The following is a 16,415-nucleotide window of genomic DNA, read 5'->3' on the forward strand; positions in this document are numbered from 1 at the left end:
ACAAAGACCATTGATAATGACATGGGATAATCCCTGCTTGAGAGAATGCCAAAGTTATTTGGGAGGTCTATAATTTAACATACCGCTGCCTCAATTACTGTGGCCGATCTTCACAAGGCCTGTGACGTCTGTCGACATCATTTTCACTGGTGCATTGATCATTTTACATTGAAGGGAAAACTTATAGGGAGGGCATGGCGATTGTGAATACGGCAGCTCCAAAAACGTCTTTGACTTTGCCTAAAAGAAAGCACCAACATGGCGACCGTATGATGTTTTTCGAAGGAGAAATTGTGGGGGGAGTCAGGCGAACTGTCCAATCAATAGGTGGAACGGAATGTTACAGAAAGACAGACAGACACACAAACATGCATATTATTATGAAGACCATCATGCACCCGTGGAACGTCCAGGCAATATAAAATGTCACTTACACAACTCCACCCCTCTCATAAACACAACTCATTAATCCCCCCCTCCCAAACCCCAAATGCACAAGCCCCACTCCTGAACCCCAAGTTTCAACCTCCCCCCAAACCCTAAGGCTTCAATCTCCTCCTCACTGCAAGCCTTCAAATGCCTTCCCAAATCTCCCCACACACAACTCCTCAACCCCTCCCCCATCATTAACCCCACCCCATTACAAGTTCTAAATCCCCTCCGTGCCGCCCAAATTCTTCAACCACTCCCTCCCATCAAAGTCTCAATTCCTCCCTCCCAACTCTGTCCCATCCTTGCTCCCCCCCGCCACCACCCCGTTCACCGAACCCCAACTCTCTGTTCTACCCTTCTCCTCTTCACCCCACCTCCCACTCATAAAAGTGAAATGGCATTCTACATCAATCATAACGTATTAATATTGTGTCACTACATTCATTGAGTTTGAAGTTGTATTACTTGGAACCTCCTCATTACTCGTCAATAAATGACTCTCTCGGTACTCTGTTGTATTTTGTGTCTGACAGCGACAATGTCGAATTACTGACAGTGACAAATAAAAAGTGTTGGCGCAAAATGGGGAAAGTTTGCATTTCCATATATGACACCACGTAGGTTTATTTACTTCACATAATTTCTGAATTACATGTCCAAGCACATATGAAATACAATTTGTTTCGAAATACTGTCCGTGCACAGTATTCAGCCTTGAAAACTCAGGTGAAAACCAAAAGGACAGGTTGGACTTTTTCATTTATTAAAAACTTCAAATATTATTTATGACTATTTTCTTTCCTCTGTGTCCCTTTCTTTCATGAGAGACGACACATTATTCATCTTCTAAATGTACATAAACTCAGCAGTAGGCTTGATTTTCCAAACGTTTTCTTTGGGTACAGTCGATTGCTTCCTCGATTGTTCCATAACAAAGACCATAGATTGGCATAGACCAGAGGGGATTGCATGGCGCTGCCAAATTCTGTGGTCGCTCTTTTTGTTCAGGGTGCCAGTCACTCTGTGCAAGTCGCCGACTCTGGATACAGCAAAAAAGCCCCAGAACATCACGCTTCCTCCTCCATGTTTGACAGTTGCTATCACACACACTGAGGAACCATCCTTTTGCCTACTCGATGGCGTACAAAAACCCTGATTGATGAACCGTAGATTTCAAATTTTGATTCATCGGTCCATCAGACCTTCTTCCAGTTTTCAGTAGTCCACTGGCAGTGCTTCATGGCAAGCCTCTTTTTCTTATTTTGCCATCTTAGCAATGGCTTTCTTTCTGACACTCGACCTCTCAAACCTGCAGCTCAAAGTCTTCTCTTCACAGTTGAAACGGAGACTTCCTTACTTTGACCAGTGTTAAGCTGTGCTTGAAGCTGCTGTCCTGTGAGCCACCTATCATGTAAGCTCTTGACTCTCAGAAACTTGTCTTCTGATTGTGTTGTGCCTTTGGGTCTGCCAGACCTCTTCCTGTCAGAGTTTCCTCCAGTTTCCAAGTGCCTTTTGATGGTGTAGGAAACTGTACTCACTGATACCTTGGCTTCCTTTGCAATTTCTATAAAGGAAAGACCTGCACTTTTTAGGATTTATAATGGTCTGTGTATTCCTTTGTTAATTCTCTTTTTCTCACCATTATGATCGCAATATACTACTTCCTGCAGTGCAATATTGTCCAAATAATGCTTCAGAGGGTGTAGTAACACAGTCTGTTCCAACACTGCTTTGATACAGACAGAGTGTTTGTAACGAATAAACAAAAGTTGGGACACCTGCAGGAATTGTTTGCATCAACTTTCAAGGCTTAATTTACTTCCATTGCTGCAGAACAGCTGCAGTTTCTAACCTATTACTTGTTCCCTGAATAGGGCCTTTTTTAACAACTCTGAAATTTACATTATTTTTCAGTTTTTGGTGACCTAAACTTTTGTTTTTTAACCTCTGGCTCTTTACCGCTTAGCTTTGTACCATTTCAGGTTATTCACTGGACTTGAACTGCTTAAATTTTAGTAAAATCTGGAAAAATGAGGGTGTTCTAAAACTTTTGACCGGTCGTGTACATACAACTAAGATTTCTTTAGATTTTAGATTTTATTCGTTTAGGTGTGAAAAAAAAACTAAGAAAGGTAAAATTTTGATATAACATGTAATGCAGGCAATATGCCTCTATAAGAACCTTCATCAGTCTTATTGAAATACATGGGACAACTACGTTTTATTGAATCATAATCAGTAGGGCAATTTTTAGGTACTTTGCAACTTTTCCAGTATTAGTGCAACTTCTGGCATTAATCACACTTGAGTGGCTAAATCTGTTCAATGCTCGGCCATGTGGCATCGTGCCTGAGTTCTTATCATGTGCTGCCTTTTTGGCTGCTGGCTGCATCATTGGTTAGGGGTGTGGCTATGCCGCTGATGCAGTGCCCCTATTACCAGTCGACTGGTGCTCATTTCACCGACCTCAGAAAGATGACCTGCTGAGACAATCTCCTGGTGTTAATTCAGTGGAAAATGCGGCTTGAACTCAGGACCCTAGGATCCCAGGCCACCACACGAACCGCTAAGCCAACACCACATGCCTGAGTGAAGTGGCGCTAGAAACATTTTGATTAAGTATCACCTGTGCATTGAATGAACTGAATTCCTGTCATGTGTTGCTGTGGTGTTCCTGTTTGCTAGCAAGCTGTCATACTTACATCCTTTTCTTAAATATCGAGTTTAATCTATATTATAAGGACATCAGCTTTACTTACCAATTATGCCCAAGGAAGCTGCTTCTTCTATTGCAAAAGTATGAACCTATGGAGCAGAATTTCCAATTGAGTTCATAGTAACATCTGGGAACTGTTTGTTCTACAAGTTATGTTCTACAGTCGTGTGCCACAAACGATGATCCAGTATTCTGAAACATCGTGATAGGACAAAACACACGAGAGCCATGGATGCTGAAAATGAACCTCGACAGATATTGCTGATTGCTGAGAAAGTGAGCAAGGGACAATAATTTGTTGATTTGGTTGTCACAAGCTTTCTCTCAGCAGATATACCTCTCTACAAACTCAATAATGCCTTTGCTCAAGGGGAAGAACATATTCATGGTCATCGATGAAGCAGAGGTGGCAGACGCAAAGTACAGTACACTCTCGTGGTTAATGTCGAATCACCAGAAAAGACTTTCCTGTTGCACTGCAAGCAGCTTCAAGCCTCAGTCAACTCACAGACAGTAATAAATGTAGTGGATGATGCCATTAAAACACAACAGTCTGATCAGTCGAATTTTGTTCTACTTTTGAGCAACGCTGTGCACTAAATGACTGCTGCTTGATGACAACTCAAGCAAATCCATGTCATGTGTCCATGTCATGTGAACTGCGCATCTACTTCATAACTGCGCCAAACATGTTTGAGCCCACTTCTCTGACATTGATAATCTGATCACCAGTGGCAAAAGTGCTATTGTTAAGAAGAGGAGAGAGAAGAGATTGGGACCATACTCTGTGGAGAGCATTAGTGCTGCTTCAGTCATCTCCTTGGCTATTGGGCACAATTCTGGATGGGTCTCCACTCCGAAACAGTATACCAGCATGCTGGCAATCATTTTGCTGACCTCGGAAGGATGACAGGCCGAGTTAACCCCACCTGGTATTAATTCAACAGCTGAGCAGGATTTGAACTCAGGACCATTGGATCCAAAGCCGACCACCCTAACCATTAAGCCAACACCAGGCATGTTGTCAAGAACAAATACCGTAAGGAGTTGTTTGCCGAAATTGGATACCAACCTCAACCCATCGTAGCCTGCTGTGCAAGATGGTTAAATGCAGCTTTCTACTATGCTGACAATTTGCTAGATGCCAAGAGAATCGTTGGGGAATTTAAAGGTGATAGTTTGCTTTTTACCAGAGTGAAGGAAGCGAGAGTATCATAACACCTGGTGAAGGACTTGCTCAGTAACAATCGTGACTACAAGTGCCTGATTGAGCTGCTTCCTAAATGCGAAAGCAATACGTATACGATCTTTAATGCTCTCATCGATCTGAAATCACTCAGTTTCGGCATTGATCCATGTGGGATAGAATCTTATTTGGAGAGGTGTTTGGAGCAGAACAAGGACATAAAGCAGGTCATGGATATGGCAACGATGACATTCCACCAAGTTTGTACACAACGTTGCAAAAGTTTCAAGTTACTTCGGTGAGTGTTGAATGCTCTTTTTCGATGTTAAAGAAACTACAAGCGAAGGACCGTAACTTCTCACCCGAAAATGTTGAGAAACATATTTCTGTGTATTACAATCACAGCAATGAACTGTGAGTTTGGGCGATTTGATTTAATGCTGACTTTATAAACCTTGTAAAATGTCATATCATTGCTGAATTCATGAAAACGTTGCATCATTGCCAACTTGCGAGCCTGTGAGAATTTAATAAATAGATGACTAACTGAAAATTGGTCATTGCAGTAGCATTTGGGCATGGATTTTAAGTTACTTTTAGTGCAACTTTTTGTGCAACTTTTGGTAAAAAATAAATGCAACTTTTCACGTTTTTTAGTGCTACAACAAAATTGCCCTAATAATCAGTGTTTAACCTTGATTTTGTTTGTTTCGAAGTGTTGAGAGTAGTTGAACTTTTAAATGTACAATTTCATCTAATGCAGCTTTGGAAGAACTTCCACCGAAAAATTGGACAATGGGGAGAACTCAGATTTGGGTGATTGGGCATTCAACGCATGATCATGACACTACCTCCTTCCTGAGGAGATGAGACGAGCATGGAAAAATATTAAAAAAAAAAACTCACTGAAGTGAAGGTTGGACAAGTCAAACCCAGAGGATGCAAAGGCTTACCGTCACCAGTGCATGGTGCTTGACTTGGGGAACGACCCCTACCACACTCGCAAATTGCTGCTCTGCAGATACATCGTAAACTTGCCATGATTGCACAAAGCACAATGAAAGCCCTGAAGGTCAATATGGTGAGTCATCGGCAACGTGTGCCCAATGGTGTTGGAGGGTACATGGAGGCATCGTGGCTACCTCCAACATGCATAGCTCGCTTTGGTGAATCTGATTGCATGAACTGCTGCTGCGATGCCCCAAATTTTGATGGGGCTGGATCGGTGAGTTACATCTCGAGTCCTCTTCACCTCCTTCAACCCAATATCATCTGCAACCCAATGTCGGGCCCAAGCTTGTACCTACCAGAATCTACCTTCTCTGCAGCTCATGGAGCATCTAAACCAACGTTTCTCAACCTTTTTACCCTAATGGAACCCTTGAAATAGTTTTCTTGTCTCAGGAACCCCTGCATAAAAATTATTATATACCATTATTAATATCTAGCTCTTTTATATTGTTATCGTAGTTCACGTGGTAAATATAATTTTTTTTTTTTTCGGAAACCTGGTTTAAGGGAAAAATGACCCCTTTTTGTCAAATTTATTGGCAATGAGACAGACCATGTCATCATTGGTGACGTCATCACGTCCAGGCCATGTGCCGTGTTCAATGACGAGTCGTTATTCTGGGCGTCCATCGCGCTTCGTGGTTGTTATAATATAACATTCCCTATGGTTGTTATAATTGTAAATAATATAAGAGGTTGAAGCCTCTATTATAATAACCAAGGAGTTTCCAACAATATGCCGTACGTGTATAGTAAAATTACGAATATTAAATCAAACAGAAACTACTCAAAAATACATTAGCCTATTTATTACTGTTTCTCGCGGAACCCCGAGCGACCTCTTGCGGAACCCTAGGGTTCCAGGGAACCCTGCTTGAGAAACTCTGGTCTAAACTATGTTTCCTGTTAGGTGCTGTTCGACCTACACTCTGAACTGCTTATCATCTGGCCTCGGGGAGCATGCCTTTACAACAAGTAACAGCTGCTGATGAAAAGGCCGTAAACTAGTCGGAAACACGCTCATTAACCTTTCTGGGGCACGATCAAGATGGTCGTTGTCCAGCATTCTTCTGCGAGTGCTCGCTGCCATGATTGTGGGTGAACATGAGTAAGGGATATCTTTTCTCCTTTATGAATGGGGTATGGTGATTACGTGTAATGAAATTATGTAAATTTGTCCTAATAGGACAAAAGGGGGGGGGATGTGGAAGAAATAAAATTAATTATATTCATGTATTCCAAATTTTGCAACTACTGTTTTTAACAGTATAAAATAAGGTGTCACTTTTGTACTGGAATCAAATTGACTCAGTGAAATCTCTTTTATTTTCAGTCTTCTGATCTCCACATTGTTGTAAATGATATACAAGCAAGATAAAATGGTATCTTGGTAAATCTAATGTGCTTTATCTCATTGAAATATATATATATATATATATATATATATATACATATATATATACATATATATATACATATATATATATACATATATATAAATATACATATATATATATATATATATATATATATATACATATATATATATACATACATATATATATATATATATATATATATATACATATATATATATATATATACATATATATATATATATATATATATATATATATATATATATATATATATATATATATATATATATATATATATATATATATATATATATATATATATATATATATATATATATATATATATATATATATATATATATATATATATATATATATATATATATATATATATATATATATATATATATATATATATATATATATATATATATATATATATATATATATATATATATATATATATATATATATATATATATATATATATATATATATATATATATATATATACATATATATATATATATATATATATATATATATATATATATATATGTATATATATATATATATATATATATATATACATATATATATATATATCTATATATATATATATATATATATATATATATATCTATATATATATATATATATATATATATATATATATATATATATATATATATATATATATATATATATATATATATATATATATATATATATATATATATATATATATATATATATATATATATATATATATATATATATATATATATATATATATATATATATATATATATATATATATATATATATATATATATATATATATATATATATATATATATATATATATATATATATATATATATATATATATATATATATATATATATATATATATATATATATATATATACACACACACACATATCCAAATTAGTATTTCCAATGTTTAAATGAAACTGCTCTGCTGCTCAAGAGAAGGATGCTTTGCTGCTGGCGCCCAATTGTCTGGTGGTAATTAAATAAATCCTGAAAGGCGATTGCAACAGACGCCTTGTTGTCCAAGGAGAATTATATAACTATTGGCTTTTGGTGGCCAAGGCTTTACTAACAGCATAAAAAAGGGAATGTAGTGTTTTCAGAATCTGGTTACTCAATGGTGAACAGAAGGTATGATCAAAGTAATAGGCTTGTGTCTCCATCCACCCAGCCTCTTTATGTTTTGTATTAACTCTGTTATCACCCTCTCCTTCTCACGGCTGACCTTGTATTCCCATACTGCAATCGTAACCTGAGAGTGTCTATCCCCTTTCCCTCCAAAAGTGGCCATGTCTGCAGTTCCCTTTCTTATGCTTGTCGACCCTCCCCTCCATTCACCCTGCCAAATGTTTTGCCCTCCCTTGTCTTTTGCTGTCCAGAATAGTATAAAGACAATTGCTCTGTGCATTTTGACAAGAAAGAGGATCGTGTTTGTTATTGCTTGTCTTGTTTATCCTCTTTCGCATGTGCATGTTTGTTGTTATTTGTTGATGTTGTTTGCTGTTAATAAGTGGTCTCAGACTCCGAAAGAGAAGAACTGAATTTCTTCCACAAAACCTTTTAAAAAACAAAAAAGCAATAAATTTATCCTCCAACTGATATAACCGTTACTCCACCCTTAAGTAATATGGAATACACCGCACCTTTTGCAGAAAACACAACATTAAATACTTAAAAACCACAATAAACATCAACTTATTGTTTCTGCCACAAGGAAAGCTGAAGACATCTACCAACATTGACAACATTGACAACATTGACATGAGATCTCACCATATTAATGTGAGTGTACAAATCTTCCCAAAGGTGTTATATTTTTCATTCCCAAATGAATTGTGGATTACGTACATAATAATTGGAAGCGAGCACATCATACCATTATTGAAGATTTCATGGGTAGGCCAAAATAATTGAAAGAATATGACAGAAAAAAATCGAATAATTATTGCAAAAATAAATATGGTGTCTGTTATTAAAGCAATCTAAACCAACAAATGTGTGTACGCATGCATGCGTGCGTGCATGCGTATGTCTCTTCCATAAGTCCAAAACTATGAAAACTAACGGCCTGAAATGTTGCTTGCATACTAACACAACTCCAAGGTTGTGCATCAACGAAAACTGGGTATTTGGGTTAATTCAAACAAATGTTTGAAAGATAATTAATTGCCTTATCCAATTGTCCTTGCTGATCGTATGTCAGCTTAGCTGCCGGGGTAGCTATCATTTATTGAAGCGCTACTGTGTCGCTGATGCAGTGCCCCTCTACCAGTACACACACTGGAACTGGTACTCATTTCGCCAACCTCGGAAGGATGACAGGCTGAATCAACCCCCTGGTGTATTAATTCAGCGGCCAACGGGGCTTGAACTCAGGATCCGAGGATCCCAACCAGCCACCGTAACCACTGAGCTAACACCAGGCTCATCCAATTGTCCTTCATCAATGCTTCATCCTTGGTCAGCTCCTTGCATATATATCTCTCTCTCTCTCTCTCTCTCTCTCTCTCTCTCTCTCTCTCTCTCTCTCTCTCTCTCTCTCTCTCTCTCTCTCTCTCTCTCTCTCTCTCTCTCTCTCTCTCTCTCTCTCTCTCTCTCTCTCTCTCTCTCTCTCTCTCTCTCTCTCTCTCTCTCTCTCTCTCTCAGGGGTCTTTATTCACCATTTGTTTTTGACCGACTGAAAAGGCCTTAGTGATTTTCCACAATGACATGACATGGACCTATTAAAGTACTCTATACAAACGAAATATGATTTTGGTTTTCAGGATCTTATTTTGGTTCCCAAAGGTGTTTTTACCCTCGCCAAAGGAGAGGGTATTGCATTTGGGTCCGTTTGGTTGTCTGTTTGTCTGTTTGTTTGTTTGTTTGTTTGTTTCTTTGTCCGCACAGAACTTTCGTGTTTTTCTCCGCAACTGCTTATCGGATTGAGACGAAATTTTCACCATTGGTGCAACTACTGATGTAGAATATTAAATGATAATTATGACATTATTGGTCACGTGGTGTGGCAACTATATTGGAAACACTGAAAAACTTTGGTTCTCTGCATCTCTGAAACTGCACCAAGGAAAAAATAGAAACTTGGCACATAGCAAGTACACCTCATGGAAAATGAGTGATTTTTTTGATCACGTCATAGGTACTCTCGTTATGATGTCATAATTGCATATGTAGAATACCACATCCAATTAGCATGAAAATTTTTGAGAGTCATCTCAGGATAAAATGTTCCACAGAAAAAAAAATTCATGACATCATTGGTCACGTGATTCGCCATATTGTTTAAAAAAAAAAAACCTTCAAAAATCATCTTCTCTGAAATGGCTGAAAAGATTGAGGTGAAACTTTACACATAATACCGCATATCCGTGAGGAACAAAAGGGTCACACATGACGTCATAGGTCACATGGTTTTGCAGCCATATTGGATTTACCCTAAAACCGATAAAAAGAATACACCACTCAAAAGAAGTCCTGGCGAGGGTTTGCAATCTCTGATTACTCTTTTTCTTGGTACATTTGTGATTCTCAAGTGAATTGTGGGTAATGTATATTCTAAATAGAAGCTAACAAGAAGAAAATAAAGGAACGAGTTCATGAGAATAATGGCCAGCACATCATGATTCAATGAGAATTTGTACATCAACTTTTTCATGGAAGAAGCTGCTGCTCTGAATTCACCATATAAGGTAACTCAGTACAAGGCACGAAATAATTTTGTGCCTGAAGCATCAAAGATCATTCAAAAAAAAATGGAAACACATCATGAGAAGTGGTTGAATCATGGTACTGCACATTCAGCACATCATGATACTGCACATGTTTGATTCTGATGAACAAATCAAGGTTTTGAGTCACCCAAAACAGAATAAAATATTTGAGGTATTCAGCGAATTGTATTCTTTTCTTAAGGAAACCAATGAAGCTAACAAAATAAAAACAATAATACGTCAAAATGGATATAATCGTGAAATTTATTCCACAAGAAAATTCACTTACCAGTGACATTGGAATATTCCTTTGCTGTGCAGTGTATGCAGTCAAAGCAACAAAATGGTTCTGCTTTGCGTTCCATCTTCCGTGTTCCAGGCAAACAGGACTGACTGCAAACTGAGTGTGGTTGCTGCAAAGAACATTCATCTGTGATAAATATGGGAAATATCCTTTTCAACAACTTTGAAATGGATGTAGACAAGGAACAGCAGGATAATCCCTCAACAAGCTATCATTTAAAATGACAATTTTTTCATGATTTTTGACAAGGAAATGATGTTTTCTTGAAAAAGAAATATAAATCACAATGATCGAGTCAAAACAAAACAGTTTTTTTCAACCCATTTGATCCTTATACAAAACAGTCATTTTGAGCATTCAAGACTTTCATCTCTCTTTCCAGGTTTACATTTTATAATGTTGACAAGCTGTTTTAGCCACAAAAAGTGGAAATATTGTTTATGCATTTCAAACCCTTTCTCACATCCTGTCTCACCTTCCTCTCCCCTTAACAATCAGAATAGCCCTTCAGAACAATGATCTCATTGTTTGTGTACTTAATTATTATCCCAACAACAATGAAGACAGAGGTTATATATCTCCCTCAAGTGTGATGAAAGACGTATCATATATTTATGTCGCCACCCCTTCTCCCAACTCTCTGACCCTAAAGGTCTCTACACGATTTGGCCAAAGCAACTTTATCCGCCATTAAATTTGTAAATTAGTTGTATATGCCTCCTGCAGTCAAAGCAATGCAACTAAGATATTCTGTCACACCCAGATAGACAGGTCCCAGCCAAGAAAGTAGGACCCTGCATTCTGAATCTCACCTGGATCAGGAGAAACAGTGACTCAAACCCCCTGCAGACCCCTAAGACCGTGATTTTTTTTAATGTCGTGACAAAACTTTAGTACATCACGGATGATAAAGGTTGTAGTGATGTTCCATTGAAATCATGTTGGCAGTTTCGGAGAAGAGAGCAAATTCCAATTATGGGGGGTTTAAACCCACCCGCGGACTCCCCTAGACCCTGATTTTTAATGGCATGAACAAACTTTTGTCCATCACGGGTGATGAAGGTTGTCGTCAATTTTCATCGAAATTCTGTGTGTAGTTTTGGAGAAGAGAGCAAATAACAAAAAAAAAATTGGGGGGGGGGGTCAAAAAACCCCCAAGTAGATCCCATGAATGATCGCAGATTTTGATGCAGTCAATAAACCTTCGTTAGACATCAGATATGAAGCTTGTGGCCAAGTTTGATCAAAATTGTGTGTTTGGTTCAGGTCATAATAACTAGAAGAAATCGAAGATATAGGAGAATTAGAATATGATGAAGAAGGATTATTTCAACAACTGGAAGAGAGAAATAAACCCCCTGATTATGTTGTGAAGACTCTGGAAAACAATGAATATTCAACAAATTCAAAAACGACAGAGTCTTATTGCAACAGAACAAGCAGCAACATTCTATCTTCTTAAATAAAAGGTATTTGTTTTCATACTGATGAATTGAGGTTCTTAGGTTCTGTCTGACAACCTGTTAAATTAACTCTGACATTCATGTTTCTTCTAACCAAAGATGGATATTATATTTTAGCCAAGAATTGTGTCTCAGATTATTTCAATGAGCCATTGAATAAGAAAAATGGGGATGACAGATTATATATTGATTTGCAAAACTCACTTGATTATAGGGTTCGTGTTGCTGGGAGAAGAAAGAAGACTGAAAAGGAGAAACACATTACTGAGGCTTTAAATTGAGGTGGGCATCTCTCTGACTGTTATCAGAGAATCACCTCAGCGCCGTCGAGGCTGGCATTTCACTCAGGCCGACTGGCGGGCTCTCCAAGCAGCCATCAAACTTCTAGACTGGTCTGCCATCGCCACTTTCTCCAACATCAACTCGTCCTGGGAATTATTTCAAAGAAACTTCCTCTCTGATGCACAGATTTATCCCCTCTAGTCTTCAGTTGTCCTCCCTTTCCTCCCGCCCATGGATTACTGAAGATTGTGGGGAGGCAGTTGGCCTGAAACAACTTGCCTTTGCCTCATGGAAAGCAAACCCAACTGAGGGTAATCTCAGTTCCTTCAATAAAGCTCAGAACAAGTGTGTGTCTACCCTCAGGAAAGTGAGCAAACAACATCTTTCTAATATAAATGCAAAACTCTCAAACTGCTCTCCCTCTTCCAAATCCTGGTGGCATCTAATCAAATCTGTTTCTGGTGCATGTTCCCCCTCCATCCCCTCCCTTACCTCACATGGCCGCACTGCTGACACCGCATGTGAAAAGGCTGAATACCTAAACTCGGTGTTTGCATCGAAATCTTGTGTCCGGAACCCATCACTTTCTGAACCAACCTTACCCAGAAGCACCCAAATGTCCCTGGACTCTGTGTCCTTTTCTTCTGACAAAGTGGAGGGCTTGCTGTCAAACCTCACCTCAGATGCTGCAACTGGCCCAGACGGCATCAGCACACGTGTCCTAAAAACATGCTCCTCTGCTCTTGCTCACCCTCCCTCTGTCCTATTCACCCTCTCATTTCCTCAAGGTCATCTGCCATCTACTTGAAAATCAGCAAGCATTACCGCCGTGCAGAAAAAGGTGCAAAAACAGATCCCTGCAACGACACACCAATCAGCCTTCTCCCAATTAACAGCAACGTTATGGAATCCATCATCGCGTCAGACATTAAATCGTTCCTCTTCTCCAATGCCTTGACTTCCGATCATCAATTTGGTTTCAGACAAGGTCACTCCACCTGGATATGCTGCTTCTGTTCTCCCAACAATGGATGGAGATCCTCAATGCCAGACATGAAATCAGAGCCATATCCCTAGACATATCCCTTTTGACATGGTCTGGCACCCTACCCTGCTCACCAAACTCTCTTCCTATGGCCATCTCCACACTAGCTCGCAGACTTCCTCTCCTGTCACAGCCAATATGTGGCCCTAAATTGATTTCTCTCATACCCTCTTCCTGTCCAGGCTGGAGTTCCTCAAGGCAGCGTTCTGCATCCTGTTCTTTCTCTGGTTTTCATCAATGATCTCTCACTCTCTGGATAATTGCCTCACTCTCTCACCGCAGTTGGTGGTCTTTCTGTCTTTTACCATCTCCTCTGCAGTCTCCCCCCCCCCCCGCTCTGTATATGATATGTCCCTCTCCACCCCCCCCCCCATATTTCCGCAGGGCGTTCAACGTCTGCCAGCAACCCCCTTCTGATTAAACTCCAAAAATCACGAATCACCGCTCACCTTCAGTCTTTCATTCCTCTTTTTGCCCACCTTTGGAATAAACTCCCACACTCTTCAATCCCATTCTTCCCTCCAAGCCTTCAAACCAGCCGTTTACCACCACCTCTTAACTTCCCCCATCCAAAACCTTGATCTTTTATACCCCAGTAAATCTACCCAAACCCACCTCATTCAAATTCACTGCTTTCCTTCATGGAAGTCTCTGTAGCATCCACCTTATATACCCCATGTTCACCGCTCCATCCCTCTCCCTTTTACAGATCTTCTAATGTCTCTGTTCCCCACAGTTTTGTCCTTCCCTCTCCTGCCCATCTTGTCTCATCCCTACCAACCCCCCCCCTACACACACACACACACACACACACACACACACACACACACACACACACACACACACACACACACACACACACACACACACACACACACACACACACACACTTGCTGTGCATTGTGTGTTAGCTCTCATATGAGCATCGACAATGTATACAAAAAAAAAAGAAGAAAAAAAAAAGTAGGCTTGGTTCAGGTGTTAGTTTTCTTCCAAATGACCCATCACAATTAGTTAATGGACTGTTGTTGTTGGGTAGTAAGAAGGCTGGAAACAACAATTGTTTTAATGAAGCATCAGCCATTTTAGACCAGTTAATGAACACTAGCCAAACCCGTGCTCCGCACGAAGTTTCTAACGTGAGGGTTCGTTAGGAGGTCAATATATCCAGTGTTCACAATGTGATTTATCGAATTTCTTTACATACAATGTTTCTTGTTAGATTTTTTTGTGTCAAATGCACCTTCTGAGTTAGTTAGCTTGTGCAGAAGAGGGTTTTGCATTGCAGACGCTGTTTTCTAGGAGTGGCATTACGCCTCTCATCAGTGATAGTTTGTCGACGACAGATGTAGAGATGTCAGTGAATGACCGTTTGATGTCATGACGCCATTACGCCTCTCAGCGGTGATGTCACATGTCGCCATGCAAATGAATGTAAAAATTAGAAAATCGTCAAAAATTCCCAAACCTTTTCGTCTGATGAATCTCACAGAGTCTATGCTGTACAATAGACCACAGAGCACCTGCCTGCCAAAAGTGGCGACAATCCGTCTGGCAGTTTCGGAGGAGATAGGTCCCCTAAATATGGCTTAGCATATTAATAAAATAATGAAAATAATTAATAATGTCAATACAATGATATTTTATCCCATGTTAAATTAGTTTAATTCTCTCTCATGATGAAAATGATAAAATTCATCTATTGTTGATGCTAATGAGAATTACTTTTTATTGATGAAAGATGACAAAGAAGTATTTATATTTATGGATAACATAATGTTTGAATTACTACCACTGAATACTGGAAGAAAAATGATTTGTATTCTATCCTCAGGTATTTATTCGGTATTAATTCACTGTGATTTGATTGATGGTGCTAATATCGATGGAATAAAAACAAATACAATATTTTCATTTTGTGCATACTCAACCCCAATTGGTTATAAATTCAATATGGAACCAAAAAAAATCTGGTTTATCTACCAGTGTCAGGAAAAACTATATACACAGTAAATGTTAGGACAACCAATCAAGATTATCGTACGATTTCCTTCCATGAAGAAATGTCCATAAGAATTCACCAACGTGAAGTTTTCCAACAAAATAAATACGATGGTTATTGTGAGGAAACACGAGTTTGGAAAATATAAAATAATTACAGGGGATGGGATGTTCCTTTCCTCATACTTACAAGGGTGAAGGTATGTGTCTTGATCGAGCATACTATAAACTAAAAGGCATCAATTTAGAAATAAAGGAGAATGAAGAATTGATACTCTAATGGGTATAGGTTCAACAATTCTTAAACATAAATACCTAATGGTCTCAACGACTTCTTCCATGGGAAATGTAGGAGGTGCTATGACGAGTACAAAAGACACTCAAAAGGAGACTTATAAATTACAAGCAATAAAAGCAATTAAGAAAGGTAAACCTCAATTGTCTACCCGAAAACAACAGAATATAATTCAAACAATACAAGTATGGAATCAATTTATAGTATCCATGATTTGGAGGATACCAGTATCATCTCAAACTCCACTAAAAAAGAAGACCATTTCAAGGTAAATGCTATGATATGAGAGGAACAGACTGGAATTCAAATGCAACAAAACATTTTGAAATAAATAATCAACAAACTTATTTGAATCTTGCTGATAATTTCTTGTTGTGTGAATTTACATTCACTTAGGTTGGTAATAACACAAACACTACACTCGTAAATTATTTCTTCTGGAAAATGTTTTGATAGTGTTCGTTTGTGTATTGAAACATAAGAAGTTCAAGTAGTTGATTATGTGTCTGCTGCCTCTGAAATGATGAAATATGC

The 16,415-nt window shown here is 38.4% G+C and overlaps 1 protein-coding gene across 1 annotated transcript in view; it reads right to left on the reverse strand.

The window, feature by feature from the left end:
* Positions 1 to 16,415, reverse strand: part of LOC147035077 (extracellular calcium-sensing receptor-like) — a 57,447-nt gene that overhangs the window by 9,719 nt on the left and 31,313 nt on the right. The window contains exon 3 of the mRNA XM_085893378.1: positions 10,781 to 10,904. Coding sequence (XP_085749504.1) covers positions 10,781 to 10,904 — 124 coding nt within the window. The remainder of the gene's footprint in view (positions 1 to 10,780; positions 10,905 to 16,415) is intronic.

Source organism: Eptatretus burgeri, chromosome 1 (assembly GCF_056783735.1).
Source record: "Eptatretus burgeri isolate ZD-2024b chromosome 1, Ebu_testis_v1, whole genome shotgun sequence".
Lineage (NCBI taxonomy): Eukaryota > Metazoa > Chordata > Myxini > Myxiniformes > Myxinidae > Eptatretus > Eptatretus burgeri.